This window comes from Meles meles, chromosome 9 (genome assembly GCF_922984935.1).
Source record: "Meles meles chromosome 9, mMelMel3.1 paternal haplotype, whole genome shotgun sequence".
NCBI classification, from domain to species: domain Eukaryota; kingdom Metazoa; phylum Chordata; class Mammalia; order Carnivora; family Mustelidae; genus Meles; species Meles meles.
In genome coordinates, this window is record NC_060074.1 from 54,635,515 (window position 1) to 54,653,863 (window position 18,349).

General features: G+C 40.5%; 1 protein-coding gene across 2 annotated transcripts in view; it reads left to right on the forward strand.

The window, feature by feature from the left end:
- The window catches only part of GPD2 (glycerol-3-phosphate dehydrogenase 2), a 142,883-nt gene that overhangs the window by 92,028 nt on the left and 32,506 nt on the right, over positions 1–18,349 (forward strand). For both annotated transcript variants that reach the window (XM_046019365.1, XM_046019364.1), the window contains exons 7-8: positions 15,940–16,104; positions 16,934–17,078. In XM_046019365.1, coding sequence (XP_045875321.1) covers positions 15,940–16,104; positions 16,934–17,078 — 310 coding nt within the window. The remainder of the gene's footprint in view (positions 1–15,939; positions 16,105–16,933; positions 17,079–18,349) is intronic.

The window sequence follows — 18,349 nt, forward strand, 5'->3', positions numbered from 1 at the left end:
GAGATAGAAACCTTCGGAGGAGTGAAGAATGCCTGATGCATGCTAATTTTGTACTTATCCAGGTGGAAGAGAGAGAGGAATAGCCAAAGCTATAGATAGAACAAAAGGATGTCAGTTGCAACCTGGTCTCAGTTTGGGTTTAGCTCTCTTCACTAATCCCATATCAAAATGTTAGTGGTTTACTTATTTATTTCTAACATGAGTCATATTAAGATCTTATTTGACAAATCGCATTTTGATTTATAGTCTGTGCTTTTGGCATGTGCTGTAATGGCATTAGCCAACTCTAGACACATACTGAATTCATTATGTACCTTATGTATGTAAGTAGTAATACTTCCTTTTAATGAATATACGGTCACATCAAAGGCTGTGAGGTGCTTTTACAAAAGCGTCTTTGTGTAGTGTTCCCAGAAATTCAAGACGCGTGTTAAGGTGAAGACTAATATGCTGTATTTCAAGTTATATTTTAATGGAGTAATATATTATAGTTTTGCCCTCTTTTTAAGGGGAATAGACTGTTATAGTCTGTTTGGGTCTTTGATTCTGAAGCTTCAGTTTCTAATTAAAATTCAACATTTTTGTTGTTTGAATTTTTGTGAAGAGATGAATTAGAAAACGGAATGAATGAATTAATAAAACTGACTTTGTATTTGTATCCTTAATGGGCTATTGACAAAGGGTAGATAAATGGCTTTTTTCCCTATTATCTGCAGGTGGTAAGAAATTCACAGGATCTGCTTTTGTAGATAGCTGTGTATGTGGCGACGTGAAACCTTGGCTATGTCTGCTGAAATGTTTCCTGTCGTTCCAATGTGGACAGGCTTCAGTAGCTTAGAAGGGCAGGGCTCTCCCAAGTTAGGTTGGTTAGCAGAAGTGAACCAGGAACAATCTGGCCAGTCTGTGAGCAGTCTTCCAAAGAGAGTGGCTGCTGTCTTAACACTCCTCATCTCAGTCCTTACCAGCATCCAGGAGGCTGACTGGGCAGTGAATGTTCTCAGTGAGGTGATGATCTATGGAGTCAGTGCATGACAGCATCTTGGGGATTCTGTAGGAGAAGTGGTGTGTGTGTGTGTGTGTGTGGTCTATGAAGGACACTAGGCACCTCCTTGAAACAGAGAGATAGAGGCCAGTCCTTGAAGGAACAGATAGACAAAATGTCATAGCTCTGGGCAGGCGAATTAAGATGAGAACAGAGTTCTAGTCTAAGTAGGAACCCAGGAGTTCAAAAAAGATATTGGGTTTGGTGTATAAAGCAGGAGACACTGCAGCCTGGGAAACACCATGGATTCCCTTGTCTAGGAGTTTTGCATAGGCAGATAAGTTTGTAGGCAGCTTCGAATTTTGGAGGGATGAGACTCCTTACATATTGCCAAGTATGATCAGCATTGACTCAGGATTGACTCAGGGACCACTTAATGCTGAGCCAACGAGTTGAAGGCTGTCAGTAAGGAGAAGTGGGTGAGGATACCTTGACTGTCTCAGATAGAAACTAATTAGATCTTTCTTTGGTAATAACCAGTCCCTAACATTTCCAGGAAGACTTTGAGAATTGCTGGGAATATGGGCAAGAAACCCAACTCACTGAAACATGGTGTTTGATTCTTTATTTTTCATTATAAAACAAAAGTGGAAACATAATAGTCTTGATATGTCCCAGCCTTGTATTTAAAAGTTATAAGTAAAACTAATGAATATATTTTCAATTTGACGTGGCATTGTATATCTAAATTTATTATTACTATTTTATATATTATATGAAATCATTAGAAGTGTAGGAGTATAGTTAGTTTTTGTTGGTTGGTTTTATTGTTTTCCTATCATTTGAGTCTTGCTGCATGTTATCATTCCGTAACATTTCAGAGACAATGGAAGAATTTTTTGACATTTATTGAGACCTTTTTTGGTGAAAACTGTTTTAATGGTACTATTCAATTTTAACTTAGGCAGTTTTTTTTAATCAGAAATGATTCTATAGCCTATTTATTGAATCATTTCATTTTTTCATTTTCTTACATATTTATTTAGTACAGATTTTTAAAAAAAGATTTTATTTGTTTATTTGCCAGAGAGAGAGTGCGCTCACAAGCTGGGGGAGTGGCAGGTAGAGGGAGAAGCAGAGTCTCCACTGAGTGAGGAGCCTGATGTGGGACTAGATACCAGGACCCTAGGATCATGACTTGAGCCGAAGGCAGATGTTTAAGGGACCTTGCCACCCAGGGATCCCTATTAGTGCAGATTTGAATAAAACTGTCTATAATATTGGAAATGTCTTCTCAAGTACAGTGGGCATTGATTAGATCTATAGTCATTTTTTTTTTTTCCCGATCAAGAGGAAGTTCGGAACAACTTAGTATGGAAATGTTGACCCCACATGATCACCTGAACCAGATTAACTATATATTTGTCATTGGGGGCCTCTGTCAGCATAATGGTGGTGATGACAGCAAAATTAAACCAATTCCCCTCCCTCCCTTCCTTCTCTCCTTTCTTCCTCTATTTTAAAAATGTTAAAAAAAACGAAAACAAAAAGCAAAACAACTTCCTAGCTTTATTGAGGTCTAAATAACAAAGTTGTAAGATACTTAAAGCGTACGATGTGATGATTTGATATATGTATACATTGTGAAAGGATTCTCATTGAGTTACAAACTTTTAACTATTTATTATCAAAATGTGCAAAGATATTCAAAAGTAGAATAGGATTTTAAACTGTATATACTCTCTCCAGCTAGAACAACTGGCAACTCATGGGTAATCTTACTTAATCTAGTTCTTTCCTTTTCCCTTCTCTCTCACCCCACCGCCCCCCACCTATCCCCCAGAACAGAGGTCAAATCCCTACCTGCCTCTTATTTTATAGAGTGAGAATGATTTTTGCATTTTTTTAAAGATTTTATTTATTTATTGGACAGACAGAGATCACAAGTAGGCAGAGAGGCAGGCAGAGAGGAGGAAGCAGGCTCCCTGCTGAGCAGAGAGCCCGATGTGGGGCTCGATCCCAGGACCCTGGGATCACGACCCGAGCCGAAGGCAGAGGCTTTAATCCACTGAGCCACCCAGGCGCCCCTGATTTTTGCATTTTTTAATGGTTAGATTTTGTAGCATAAAATTATATAAAATTTAAATTTCAGTATCCATGCTCACTTTTTTAGGTATTGTCAATAGCAGAGTTGCGTGCATCGATAGGGATCATACAGCCTTTACAGAAAGAGTGCACTATCCCCACACCAAGAACATTTTAATGGATATTTAACTTGTAAGGGCATGAGCATTCTTTATTTTTTTTGACGATATATAGCCATTCTAATAGCCAACCTAATTCAAGATAATTTTCAATATCATCCCGGATATCCGTGTTCAAATTTTATTTGCGATGTAATTCGGCCTGCTAGAAATGGAAGTATCACTGAAGGATAGAGTCATGAAAGAAAGCTTTGGTATGTGGGTGTAAGGAAATGGATTTTTTAAAACCTAGAAATCTGCGTTTTCAAATGAGATAATGGAATGCAGTTATCTAACTTATTTTTCTAGCCTTTTGAAAAGTGTGGATAGTCATACTGGGTCATTGCAACTTACAACTCAACCTACTTTCTTGAAGTAGAATATCTTTTTCCTTACTGTGGCTAGTTTGTTTTTCCTCCTTTATGTTTAACTTTCCAGAAGAACAAATCTGTTGGCTTTAAAAATATGGCTAGAGCATCTGGCATACCACTTGATGTTTGTGTATGCGAAATTGATGTAATTTCATTGATAACTGCGTTGTGCATAAACTTGGTCTTTTTATCTGGGATCTACCAAGTATTCTAGAAGCTGTTAGGAGGTAGTTATGTGGCATTAAAGGAAGGGACCTGTCAAGCTGGTTCTCACAGCCTTTACACCTCAGTCTTCTGTCTCAGCATGTGATTGTGGCTGTAAATACGGTTCAGAGTATCTATTTTTTTTCATTTCTCTGAGGGTGGTCAGCATCTGCTAAATTAGTGGTCACTAACCAAACTCACAGACTCTCAAATTAGAAACAAATTATTTTAGTTTATTTTTAATGATTTATTTATTTACTGTAGAGAGAGAGAGAAAGAGAGACAGAGGGAGCCACAGAGGAAGAGAATCTCAAGCAGACTCCCCACTGAGCACAGAGCTGGATGTGGGACTTGACAGGACCCAGGAGATCATGACCTGAGCTGAAACCAAGAGCCAGTCGCCCAACTGACCGAGCCACCTAGGTGCCCCTAAGTTGATCATTTTAGACAACAGAGAGTTTAGCACCTTCCTCCATGCCAAGTACCATTGTGCTTGCTGGAGATAAATCGGTGGTGGTGAAAGTTGGGATGGAAGAACTAAGTCCCTGCCCTTCATTCACTGATTCTGATGAGAAACCAAACATCCCCATAGATCAGATGAGTCATGATTGCTGTTGAAGAGAAAAACAAAAAACAAAACCAAAAAACCCAGTAGGGCAAACTTATTTGAATATCCAAACTAAGACAGGAAATTTGCTTAGTAAACATAGAATTTAAGTAGACAAGATTGGGTATTCTTACTGTCGTTTGAAATAATATCTGTTAAAGATATATTTGTCAAATGAGTGAAAGTTTTGTCTGTATAGGTGAAAGAGTTAAATTCTTGCTTGTTTTCCTTTTTAAAGTTTCAAGGTCCTCATAAAGTTTGTCAATAAACATTGAATCTGGGTCTCTGAGAGATATTCTGATAACTGAGGAATGTTTATAATTTGAATAACAAATAAAAGATTATCTATCTCAAACAAAAGGAAAGGGAAGGTAAATTTAGTGGAAAGAAATGTTGAATGACAGTACTAGCTTCATTCTTAAAAGGCTTCCCAGTTTGCACATGCTTCCACTTGGGGTTAATCGGAACATTGCAATTGCTCTAGAAGATTGGCACAGAAGCTGTTGTTAACTCTGTTTTGTAGATGAAGAAAACAGACTCTGATGGGCAAAGGGACATGCCCAGAATCAAATCAGTCCTGAGCATGTAGGTCCTGAACTCAGGTGTTCTGAGTCTCCTACATCTCTCCCTGGGCGCCTAGAATTAGCCTGCTTTTCAAGTGAATGTGATAGTCCTCATTCTTTTCAGACAATCAGGACATCCGGCTCTGGTCGGAGTGATTTGATAACAATTTGATAAGGTGTGGAATCTTCCTGTGATTAGAGAGAGAAATCTGATAAGATACAGGACTCGACCCTGCAACTGATAAAGGTTCTCAAAAGGCTGCTTCCAGTTAGAATCCCCTGCTGGTCCTTAGCACACCGTTCCCTGTATTTATTATGTAGCTCACACTCGGAATCGCCCCTGGGGCAGGTTGAGCCATTCCAGCGGGTTTGTAAAAAGTTGTGTGCGTGAACTCACACACCAATGAGGAGAGGGCCATAGAAAGGAGGTGCCAGGTAAGGGAAAGGATTCTCTTTTCCAGTCCTTTTACGAGAGGTGATTCCCTTTCCCACGGAAGGGCTTCTTTGCCTTTGTTTCAGCATTAGATTCTCAAGATTTCGGTTGATCTGCTTGAAATTTTATGATCGCTGTGTATAAAATTGGTAGCACTGGCAGGAACTTGAGAGACCACAAAGCTCCACTCTGTGGTTCCAGCGATGAGGAAACTGAGGCAGGAGTCAGGACTGGCCCAGAATTTTTAGGTGCAGACGACAGATAAATAAATCTGGCCGAGTTAAGTTGAAAAGAACTTTTTGAGAGGGCACGGAGCAGCAGGCAGAAATGCTGGGAAGTTGAAGACATAGCTTGGAAAATAAAGGACCCAAAATGATTTGCGGCAACCAAAGCCACAGGGGACGTGACTGACATCTGTGCCTGCTCAGGTTTTTGACGACTTTAATGCTGATTACTGCCTGTCACCTCTTGCTCTACTGGCCCTAGAAAGAGGTGCTGCTGCTGCTGTTTGCCTCCACCGTCAGACTGGATTCCCCACGTCCCGTTCTCAGGGTCACTAGCTCTAGGTTCAAGTCTGTTGTGGAGAGTCTCTGATTATAGAGCCAGGTTGGAGGCTTGTGTCCCGCCTTCTTTCTCACCTGTGGGAGGCGTAGCCTTAGCCCCTCTGAGAGACTTATAAGGGGCAGGGGTGGGGGGAGAAGGGGGCTTAGATGCTGGGAAGTAAAACCAAACAATACCCAGACAGTTATCTATTATAGAAATGCACCCAGTTAGAGGCTGTTTGAGGAATTAGAACTTGGTTCTTTTGACATTTCCCAGTTTTATAGCAAGCATTGATCTCCTTCTTAAAAACTGGCAGAAAGTCCCTATTTTAAGAGAAAATGAAGTTGTCTGGATTAAGATTTGATGATTTTGCTATTCTAAAGTGGTTTTTTATTCTGTCAGCGCCGTTTTCCTCTGGACTGGAAACCGTTTTCCTGTCTTTCTCTCCTTTGTGACATCCGAAAGAGAATACTGTTCATCCATGGTGAAAAGTGGAGAGAGAAAATGATAAAAGAGCCAACAGTATTCACAAAGTGCAGAGACTGGAGATTAGTGGTCACATAATTTCAGGAAAAGTTTGTCACACGGATGAGCAGTAAACCATTTAAAACTCAAAAATAAACAGAGGTTCTTTGTTTTTATTTTTTAGAGTATTTAAGGCAGTAACCATATCTTCCAGTTAAGGTGTAAAGCAGTCTTGACTTTCCAGTAATTTTTTTTTATCTTTTAATAATAACAGTTGAGGGGTGCCTGGGTTAAACCTCTGCCTTCGGCTCAGGTCATGATCTCAGGGTCCTGGGATCGAGCCCCGCATCGGGCTCTCTGCTGTTCAGGGAGCCTGCTTTCCCCCACCCCCACCCCCCCGCCTGCCTCTCTGCCTATTGTGATCTCTGTCTGTCAAATAAATAAATAAAATCTTTTTTGTTTGTTTGTTTAAAGATTTTATTTATTTATTTGACAGACAGAGATCACAAATAGACAGAGAGGCAGGCAGAGAGAGAGAGAGAAGCAGGCTCCCCACTGAGCAGAGAGCCTGATGTGGGGCTCGATCCCAGGACCCTGAGATCATGACCTGAGCTGAAGGCAGAGGCTTAACCCACTGAGCCATCCAGGCGCCCCTGAATAAATAAAATCTTTTAAAAAATAATAACAACAGTTGATATTAATTGAGAACTATTATGTTGTAACATACGCTAATTCTCTTGCTTATTGCTCATGTTAACTGCCTGTCTACCCCAATATCATTCCCTTGTATAGAGGAGTGACTAGAACTTTAGCTGAAGCAACTAGCATGACGTTTCCCCATTGGTCGGAAATGGTCTAGAAGGCAAGTCCACATTTCTATGAGAGAAGTCTTGCAAATCTTCCTATAACCTAGGAGAGAAAAGATGTGTCTGGAGCGCTATGCTTGGTGACGTCATAGGAAAACTGCAGAGGAAAGAAGAGAGGAAATGTGGTAAGAGTTGGAGACTCTGAAACTTGGTGACTTTTCCAAGTTAGACCGTAGATCTGCTCTTATAACTCAGAATCCTGGGGCAGCTGGACCAATGCGTTTCCATTTCTGTTCCCCATAGTGATACGGAGCTCAAGGCCTGGCACGCAGTAGGTGTTTTTAAAATATTGGTAAAAGAAGTAAATCTCAAGCCCCCCAGGATGGTTGTCTTGGGGGACTAGTCCTAAGCCAAGTAAGTGAAGGCCCCACCCTCAGTGCTAGCTATTCTAAGACAGCTGGCCATGACTTCAGTGCATTTCAGAAACAACCAAAGAAGGTCATCTATGGCTTTAGGCCACATACTGTATGGTCTACGAAGGACTTTCTCTAGTGTGTCTTGCTGACCGACTTTACAGCTTCATTTCAACGAATTTTTGTCTCATTACTTCTTTTCTCTTTTTCTCCCTTCAAAATACAAAAACGTATTTGGGGCCTGTGCCAGTGGGAGAATGAATTGCCCTGGGGAGGGGTCGCCACCGTGTAGTGATGGAGAGAGCATTTTTGCACAGGTGTAACTGATGAATGAATACCCAGAGCCTCCTGTTTATGGTTGGAATAGGGCTTTATTTTTGTTCAACTCGAGCTAGATTCCTAAGTATCTGAAAAGCAGAGAACTTACTCTTCGTTAGATCCATTTAAAAGTTTTTTTCAAGAAAGGAAAAGTCCTGAGGGTATAGAAACTTTCCATACTTAAATATGTCATGTTAAGGTGCCTCACAATGTTTCGTTTACAGGGGGCCAAAGACCACAGATCCACACTGATTGCTAATTATTCAGATTGTAAATAGCTCCTTCAAGAACTTAGGGTGAGACAAAAGAAACAGGAAGGAACAAAAGGCCCACGATAATGAAAAGGATATTGTGAAGAGAAAGGCTGGGTAGAATTATGATGCAGGTCACATCCTGTGCCTGTATTTAATTGTACCTTTGTATTTAATAATAAAAATGATTACATGCTCTGTGCTAACAGGTGTCCCTTCCTGAGAACGGTAGTATGGATAAGTGACAGCAAATTATTCCAATTCATAAACTTCGAATATGATGCTTTTCTTTTGAGTTTCTCTAGTCTATACTAGAAGATATTTTCTGCAAAAATATGCATCAAACCAGGAAGAGTTTTAAACTTAATTCCTGATAAGTATGTATAAAACATAGATGGATAAAGTACAAATGAAAAAAAGTTACTTTACAGGCCTTATTTAATGAAATGGGGCTATGCTGATGCCATGTCACATTTCTGGTAGTTTATGCTTCATATAAGCTTTGGATATAATTGCAAATTAGCAGTGATTAAACTTTATAGTTGGTGGTCTTGCTGTTAGGGCTAATTGCCTTCTCTGCGTTTTCTCTACTTCTTGCTAATCTGGGCTGCCTTTCCTAACTGCCCTGTCTACAATATAACCCCTGCCCCAGGGAGTTGCTCTCCCTGGCCCCGATTTTTCCCTCTATTGCCATCATTGCAATTTCTAATTGTCTTATTAGTTGATTTTAGTTGTTTTTATCTGTCTTCCCATTAGAGTGTGGTTCTGTAGAGCAAAGACTAGGGTAATCCTGTTCTTCCTATTCAGTGGAGCCCTAGGCCTACCATCATGCCTGGTTCCCAATGTGTACTCAGAATTTGTTAAAAGGATCTGCCACCTGCTGTCCTAATCATACGTCAGACCCTCTCTTGCTTTCACATCATCACTGGCCTTCTCCTTTTCCTTGGGTTTTCACCACAGATTGTGTGATAGAAGACATCCTGTTTCCATTGTGTGCTGGGTAGCTAGGTAGAGAGACAAAGTTCCTTGGTTCAGTGGAGACCACAGCTACAGAGAGGGTAGAGTTGAGTGGTTGGCATCTGGTCCTAGACTCTCTTACCCTTGAGCCCATTTCCCTCATTTGCGCAGTCTCTAACCTGTGATTATGTTCTGTAATCATGCACACATACTCATTTATTCACTCAACAAATTTTTGAATATCTACCAGGTAGCAGGTGCTATAGGTAGGTACTGGGAAAGCGAAATTGAGTAAGATGTACTCTGTTCTTTTAGGAACCTATTATTAGAATCAAGGTTTCCTAGACCTGGCATGACGTCTATTTAGGCATCTGTTGTAAACCTAGTTTCTAGCACAATTTCTGACACGTTAAAATCATTTAGTACATATTCTCTTGATAGATGCATTAGTATTGAATGCAGGTATTCAGAAAATAGTTTGTGGTGTAATAAGTATGTGATGTAATAAGTAGGTCTGTGTGTCATGGACACACAGAGGGGGGAAGGCTGTTGTGTCTGAGAGACGTCAGGGAAGGTTTCATGAAGGTAAGATGAAAAGGTGAGTAGTCTACCAGACAGGATAGGTTGTTTCATGGAGTAGAGACACCATAAGGCAAAAGTCAGAGGTATGAAGAACAGGGTTTTATTTGAAGATGGCACTATGGTCAGCCTGGAGATTTAGGGTCAGTGAGGAGGTCATGGGCATCCAGGCTGTCAGAATCACCGATGTGCTTATTCATGTATCCTATACTCTAAATAGCTCTGTGGCACAGACTAATCTCACCATCATTTATTTTATACCATTTCTCTAGGAAATTGAACTGTGTTCTAAATCATCGTCTTAGAAGACAGTCTTGAAGATAGAACCTATTTTTAAGTAAGGACTAACTTTATTAGAAAGTTGGAAACACTGCCTGTGTAAGTTATCTATTGCCAAAATTCCACATAACAACCAACCAAAAAACCCAAGGAACATAAAAATAATTAGGCTTCATTGCTCATGCATTGGAGTGGTCATCTAAGTGGTTCTCGATATCTTGTCTGGGGTTAATACTGGGATTCTTCTGGTTTTCCCTGAGCTTGCACTCATGTTTGGAGGTGTTGACTGTTAGCTGATACAGAATGGCCGTGGCTGGGATGAGTAGGGCAACTTGCCACGTGCCTCTCATCGGCTTCTTGGAACCAGCAGTCTAACCTGGGTATGTCCTTTTGATGGCCTTGGCAGAGCGTCCTTTTTAAAATCACACAACTAATATTCCATTGGCCAAAACACTTTCATGTGGCTGAGTCCAGAGTCAGAGTGGGAGAGGACACTCAAGGTAGATGGCAAACAGCCTAGTAACAGGGAGGTGTGAAGAACTGGGACATTTTTGGCTGTCTCCTGGATATAACCACAAAAGCCAATCAAATCAAGATTTCACTATAATTCTAGAACTAATGGAAGACTATGATTTCCGATTTTGTTTTTATGATTTACATTATAAAGTACCTGTCTTTTGGTTTTTGTTAATGCCCATTTTCTTTTCAGACATGCTTGGTCAAAGTGAAGGAAACCAGAAATGAGGAATATGTTAAAATGGGATCTTGAAAGGGATAGATAGTTATTGAGGAGTAGCCATTACATGCATTGTAGAATTTCAGAGATGCCACCTAGCTCCTCTTCTTGCATAGGACACTGAAGCCCAGGGGCATACCCCAACCCATATGACCCAGGCCTGCCAAGACCAGAGCCATTCTCCACAGTATCTGGTAAGGTACATCTTTCCTAAACTGTTCCCTGAGTCTCCCTGATCCCTGCCACTCCCCATACAAATCATCACTTTTCTAAATAATTTACTTTTGGAAATTGCACTTTTGTCACAACTTACTGTGAAAAGTATATTTTCATTTTGAGTCTTTCTTTTCAACTTTATTCATCATATGAACTTAAAACAGGTTTTGTAAAACCCTACACACACACACCCCTTTTGTACTCTGCTTCTCCTTGCACTCTTGCCATCAGAAAGGGAAATTTTAAATATAATGATTATATTAAATCAGCTCGAGTTTAGTAGGTTAGCCTTTGAATTATCTTTGCCAGACTGCTAAGGAGAAGCTGCCCAAGAGGTCGTTGTGACACTGTCAGTCTGAGACAATGAAGCCTGCCCTGTGGATTTTGCTAGAATGGGATTAGAAGTGTTCTTTCTTTCAAGCATCCCACCACACCCCGTCCTACCTCAGCAGGAGTCATGTGATTCCAAGAGACCCAGGCCAGGCAGTTTTTATTGATGCTGAAGTTATGGGCAAGTGTTATTTTAATTCAGAATGATTTATTTTTTAAATCTATAGTCTTTCTATTCAGATTCCTGGGTCCATAGTTATGTCTATGCCCTGTAAATGGCCATTTTAAAAGTACCCTGTATGAAAAGAAGACTGTAGGTAGAAATTAAGAGCATTGTATGATTTTAGCTCTGAAGGACCAGGAAAATGCCAGGGAATATGTTATCGAGGGTTTTTTCATATTTACTCGTTCTTCACATCCTTTCCACATTCAGGGATTCCTTCTCTTTTTTTCAGCGGTTTTGCGTGTTAACTTAGTTTGCCAAACTTTGAAACCCTCTGAGGAGAGCAATACTGCTATGTCTCCAAAATATTTACATTTGAGGCCGATCTTTTAGATGGTGACATTCTGAAATACTTTTTTGCGTAGTAAGTATCTCTCACTATCCTATACACAGGGCCATTGAGAATTAAGACAAAATCCTTCTCTGCCAGCACTGACCTTCATTCTTTTGGGTAGGCTGATTTAATATTGTGCTTTTCTAAACAAGGGAAAACAGTTATAGTTCCACCTCTCATGTGCTTCCTCTCGTACGAGTTGTAAGTTCAATATGTGCACATATGTGAGATTTCAAGTGCAAAAGGAGAATAGAGTAGGAAACAGATTTTCACAGTCCCCGTCTGGGTCCTTGTGTAAGTGCCAACGTAAAACTATGCTATTCACTGATCAGTGACTAGTATCATGTTGCCTGGCTCTCAGGAAACGGATTGGAAAATCCAAACTTAATAAGCAGATCAATTGGGTGGGTGGGGGGTGGTGAGTTGAAATTATTGTATCACATTCCAATGACATGCAGTGTTGTCAAAAACTTCTTTTCTCCAGACATAAAATTACAGGAGGCACATAGATACCTTTCAAAATGTCAGTAAAGGGGGTTGGAGGGGAATTTAGTTAAGAATAGTGAAAATTTACCATTTCTCCTGGGAAGCATACACTGAGAGCATCTGGGTGTCTCAGGGTAAAGGGTGAATTTAAATTGGATAGGGGAGGATGTCTATCATGAATCCAAGGAGGTAAATGAATTAAGCTGAATGTCTGCAAGGAAGGCGACTTTTGGGGTGGAGGTGTGAGCTCCTGGGCCCAGAGGAAAGTCGAAATGCTTACTCCTCAATGTTTAAGAACTTACCATACTTGTGTCTGCACCGCCCCCCCGCCCCCCCGCAGAGAAAGGGGAAATAGGATGAGTCTTGAGGGAATCATTCATAACCATTTCTCCCCCTGTCCCACTTGATTCAGCTTAAATATTAGGGTTAGTTTGGGTTTACGTTCAGATTTTCCACCTTTCTGAGGTTTCCTGCTTCCCTCAAAATTTCTTGCCACCAACTTATGGAAATGTCTTTAACATGAGACAAAACATTTCATAGTTAGAGGTAAGACTGTAAAAATTTATGAATTTATATAAAATTGATATAAGTCTCCAAGTCTGTAAATCTGAGACTACAAGTAGCCCTGTTTATTTAATTCACTGAATGGAATTCGGCTAAACTTAACACGTACTCAATACCTGCCTGTGCTTGGTATTAGCAAGGAAAAACCAAAACAAAAGCTGAGCAAGAATGGTTTCCTGCCTTCCCATGACGGGGATGAGGAAATGGGAAATTGTACGGCGATGGTACCGGGCAGGTGAGTTCAGAGACCGGTGTGTTCCCTGTATTTGTCTCAGTGCTTCAGTCATCATCAAGACTTCTTAGTTTTTTTTTTAAGTTGATGGATACGTGGGTAAATATAATATCATAAAGCCTGTAAAAAAAAAAAAGGTAGATACAAAATATAATACTGGCTCTAAAGAAGGGGGGAAAACTTTGCCTTGGAGGGACTCAGGGAAGGCAGGAGTTCGAGGGGAGTTCTTGGAACCAGATCGTGAGGGATGGATAGGAGTTGTCTGAGCTTCTAGAACAGTATTGCAGCCAGAGACATATTAGTGGGGACAAAGGCAAGAAGGTGTGAAATGGCAGGAATGTTGAGGGAGTAGCAAAAATTTGACAAGCCTAGATAGTGAGAATAATGGCAGTGGGAGAATTGGGGCAGGTGGGGATCATGGCGTGAAGTCCTTTGTTCGTTAAGTAAGTGACATGGCAGGGCTGCCAGGAAGCAGCGTGGGCGTGGAAAATAAGGACCAAAGAAACTTCTTTCCTTCTCACACTTTTAACTGATGTCGCTCTTGTTTACCTTAAAAAGTATCCGGATTTGGAGCTAATGGCCCAGGGGTGGGGGGCGGGGGTGGTGGTGGTATTTCTTAGTATAGAAGGAACAGAGCTTGATACAGTGTAGCAGTGCTGTTCCGCTCAGATTTTGTATTTTGAAAAGGTTATAAAAGAGAGATTTTGGATTTTCAAAGATTCGAGTTTTATTACTAGATAACTGTGTACTAGATATACTGCTTTACAAAATAATCAGTTAACAAATGGGATTCCTGGGGCGCCTGGGTGGCTCAGTGGGTTAAGCCTCTGCCTTCGGTTCAAGTCATGATCTCAGGGTCCTGGGATCGAGCCCTGCATCGGGCTCTCTGCTCTGCAGGGAGCCTGCTTCCCCCTCCACCTCTGCCTGCTTCTCTGCCTACTTGTGATCTCTCTCTGTCAAATAAATAAATAAAATCTTAAAAAACAAACAAACAAAAAAACAAATGGGATTTCTGCCTGGTTCCTCTGAACAGTGACTTCATATAGGATTTAAAATAGTTAATTTACACGTGGAGACTCGTCCTGTGTGTAAATCAAGGCCACCTGGTGGAGTGTGAGTTTTCCTACCATAACAACATGACTTGGATTTCTTGTACCACCCATAGGCTGTTTCATCGTTATGTACATAAATCTAGTAGAAGGATTGGACAGGATGGCTACTCTCTTTGGTTTAGATGCGTAATCTCCGTAGTTTAGAGAGAAGATCTATAATGGAATTCTTATTTAGTTTCTTTGGTTTGTTGCATGCATCTAACTTGATAGGACATCTTCCAATTTCAAATAAGCCCTCCATTAATAGAATTTGGTTTCTTAGACTTAACTTTAAATATATCTGCTGACGATTTTAATGGCAGTTTGAGGGTCATGCTGAGTTGAAATTGATCCGAATGCTGCCCGTCTTTTCTTCCCACTTACCCTTTAGCTGCACCTGCTCTTGTTCCTTTCTCCCCCTACTTCCATCCTATTAATTTCTGGATAAAATAACCCCTTATTCTGCATTCGAAGTTCGATGTATGTTCTCCACTGCTAGAGGATTTAAAGTAGAGGGAAAGACTCTTGGCTGATCGTATTAGTTCAGCAGTTTGGGAATAAGACGTTTGTGGGGAGGGGTGGCAGATCTTCGGTCATTGATTCTCTCTTTATAACTTTGCCCTTTTAGCTGGAGCAGATTACCTATATAGGGCTTCTGGCCCTGCACAGACTGAATCACAAGGAAGAAACTTTACATAAACCATTTATACTAAATGTTTGGTATGCTGGCAACATAAATCAACAACAATATCCATTACAAATTCATCCCTTTATCAGCATTATCTTGATAGAACTGATCCCAGTGTGTGGGAATTTGAACCCTGATTCAATACATCTAGCCCTGGGTAATTAATTATTCAGGGCACAGAGAACCTGGCCCCTGCAATGTAGAGTAATTCTTCCTGGTCAGCGTGAACTCCACTGGCAATAATAAATAGAAAACGTCTCTCGTGATGCCAGTATTTTAAAGTGATTAATCATCTTCCTCCCCTCCCCTCCCCCTTAGTTTTCTTTAACTAGGATTTTTCAGCAATAAATCTTTAACACTACAGGTAGGAATTGTTCTGTAATTAAATTTTTGCCTTGCTTAATTTATTACCTTTTATGTGTGATTTAAAAAAAAATGTTACATTTTCAGGAGCTCTGATCAAAGTCAAACCAAGAAAAATCCTTTTGTAGAATACTGAGAGACTGTCTATGGAAGATTAAGCTCTTGATTTTGAATATTAGATAGAGCACATACTCCTAGAGATTGTTAATCAACACCAGTTGGGGTGCCAGATATTCTGAGGGTTTGAATTGCTTCACTTGCGTGCATACGGGTTGTCTGTATTGGGAAAAGTCTGACATGTACATATGTTCCCAAACTGCGAGAATAATTACTTATTTCTTCATTTTCAGATAACCGATGTGAGCTCTTGGAGGAAAGGGATGTATCTATATCTATACCTATATGTCTATATCTATATCTATATCTATATATATTTTCGTCCTTTTTGCAGGACACAAAGTGCACTTGGTGACGGGGCGGGTAAATGCCAGACCAAGAATGGCCACTAGTTTTAAACCATAACCCACAGAGCCGACCAGCCATCACATATATTCCGGGTGACAGGGACCGACGTGACATATCTGTTGTGACACACTTCTGTACCACCAGTCTGTGGCTCGAGGTGACTCCTGTCCCTCCTCTGATGCTTTCCCCTGCTGCAGGACAACACAACGACGCTCGGATGAACCTTGCCATTGCCCTCACTGCTGCCAGGTATGGGGCTGCCACAGCCAATTACATGGAGGTAGTGAGCTTGCTCAAGAAGACAGACCCCCACACGGGGAAGGAGCGAGTAAGCGGCGCGCGGTGCAAGGACGTGCTCACAGGTATGCCGAGGCTGGAGCAGGGTGGGATTTCTTAGCGTCTTGCCTTGCCAGTGTAAGGACTGAATTATAATTTTTCTGTCACTTCTCTTTTACTTAAGCCACATTTCAGAGTCCTATTAATTATATTCCTTATTGTCAACAATGACTGGTTTAACGTGAAAATTTTCCCTTGTGGTACTTGGCAATTTTTCCCCTTTGTGTTAAATAATAATAATGATAATGATAATAATAAAGGCAGGCCCACAAAATTCCCACAGCTATGAATGCATTCCATTTGCTTTACAAAAACATGTTATTAATAAAATTAAATATATGTGCCAAGTTTCAAAGTAAGTGATACAGGAGGTGCATTTCTACATTGTTAGAGTCAATCACTTTCACTTTGGTTAGATTTTCATCCTTGTCCTGATTCTACGGCCATGGAGCCAGGGTTTCAAAATTACCTGGTTCCCTTGAGCAGAAGAACCAGCACTGAGGTGTATGTCAGCTCGTGTTAACGCTGTTTCCACATTTGAGTTTTAAGGAGAAAGCCGCTTGCTTACTTATCCCCTTTCTTCCTGTCTGGCCCGCAGATGCTGGGCACTTTGCAAACTAGACAGGACTGAGGTGAAAAGGTGGTGAGCTCTTTCTTCAGCTTGGTCTTATTTCAGTAAATTTGCTCAGATGCAAGGCTTTGTGTGGCTTTTCAGTGACTCCTCTGCTGGTATCACTTAGTGTGGTATACAATATACTTCGCCATAGGTTAAGTTTATAGCTGAATTAATAACCCAAAGCATCAGTGAGCAGAGGAACAAATGGGGCATGTGATCGATGCTGCTTTCTTTCACAGGGCAGGAATTTGATGTGAGAGCCAAATGTGTTATCAATGCTACAGGACCTTTCACAGACACCGTGCGCAAAATGGATGATAAGAACGCCACGGCGATCTGCCAGCCGAGCGCGGGTGTCCACATCGTGATGCCTGGTTATTACAGGTAGCTGGATGCCCCGGGCGCCGCGGCCAGAGTGGGGACTGTGGGAAATCGTCCGCATTTAGTCTTCCGGCACACTTCTCTTAATAAGAGATGGTCTAGCTTGCTGTACAAAATGAGGAGAAATAAGCGAAGGAACTCTCCCAAAATACAAAATACAATCCAGACACGGGAATTTCTTAGCTGTTGCACTAAGACTCATTTCTTGGGGTTAAAGATTTGGGACCTGTTTTTGTACGTCCTTCGCTGTACTCACCTTTAGAGATCAAGCGTTAGTATTTTTGAATTTTAAAGTATTAAAGGTGAATTCGGTAAAAATTTCCATGAAGGGCATATTTTAATTAAAATATCAACAAATTAGTTTCGGAAAATGCTCAGATTTGCTTATGGAGAATCTGAAAGTGAGGACCGCACAGATATGTGTATGTTTATCGCTTTTAAGATGTATTTTGAAAAATATTACAGCAAGTAAAAATTGGATATAATTCCTAATCTGCATATTAACAGAGATAATTGCCAGTGGAGAAATGGGTAAGGATAGAGATGGGACAAAAATAGCTATTAATTGAAAATCACTTAAGTTGAGTGATGGGCACATTAAACTATTCTGTGTTTACATATTTTGGAAAAAATTAACAAATTAAGAAAGAAACATTTAGGTGATTTTAGTTAAGAAATTAATAATGATTAGCTCTAATGTACCTGTCAAGACTTCTGTGGAAAAATTCATGTGACCATGCTAAGAGCATGGAACATGTGTACTACTTTGATCTCCATGTGTAGTCAGTCTAATAGGCAAATTTGCAATTTTGTATGGAGTAATAATCTATGCTCCAGCTATCCATTATGATACTGTTTGTTGTTGAGAAATATTAGAAACTGCTTCCATTCCTAACCTTAATAGGATGGATAAATGAATTATGGCATAGCTGCACAAGGGAATACTATACAGCTATTAAAATGATAACTAACTTTAATATTTCAGGAAAACACTAATGATGTTAGAAAACACTAACAATGTTGGGGGCGCCGGGTGACTCAGTGGATTAAGCCTCTGCCTTCGGCTCAGGTCATGATCCCAGGGTCCTGGGATACAGCCCCGCATCGGGCTCTCTGCTCAGCAGGGAGCCTGCTTCCCCCTCTCTCTCTGCCTTCTTCTATGCCTACTTGTGATCTCTCTCTTTGTCAAATAAGTAAATAAAATCTTAAAAAAAAAAGAAAACACTAACAATGTTAAAGTGAAGGATACAAGATTTTATGTGCAGTATGATCTA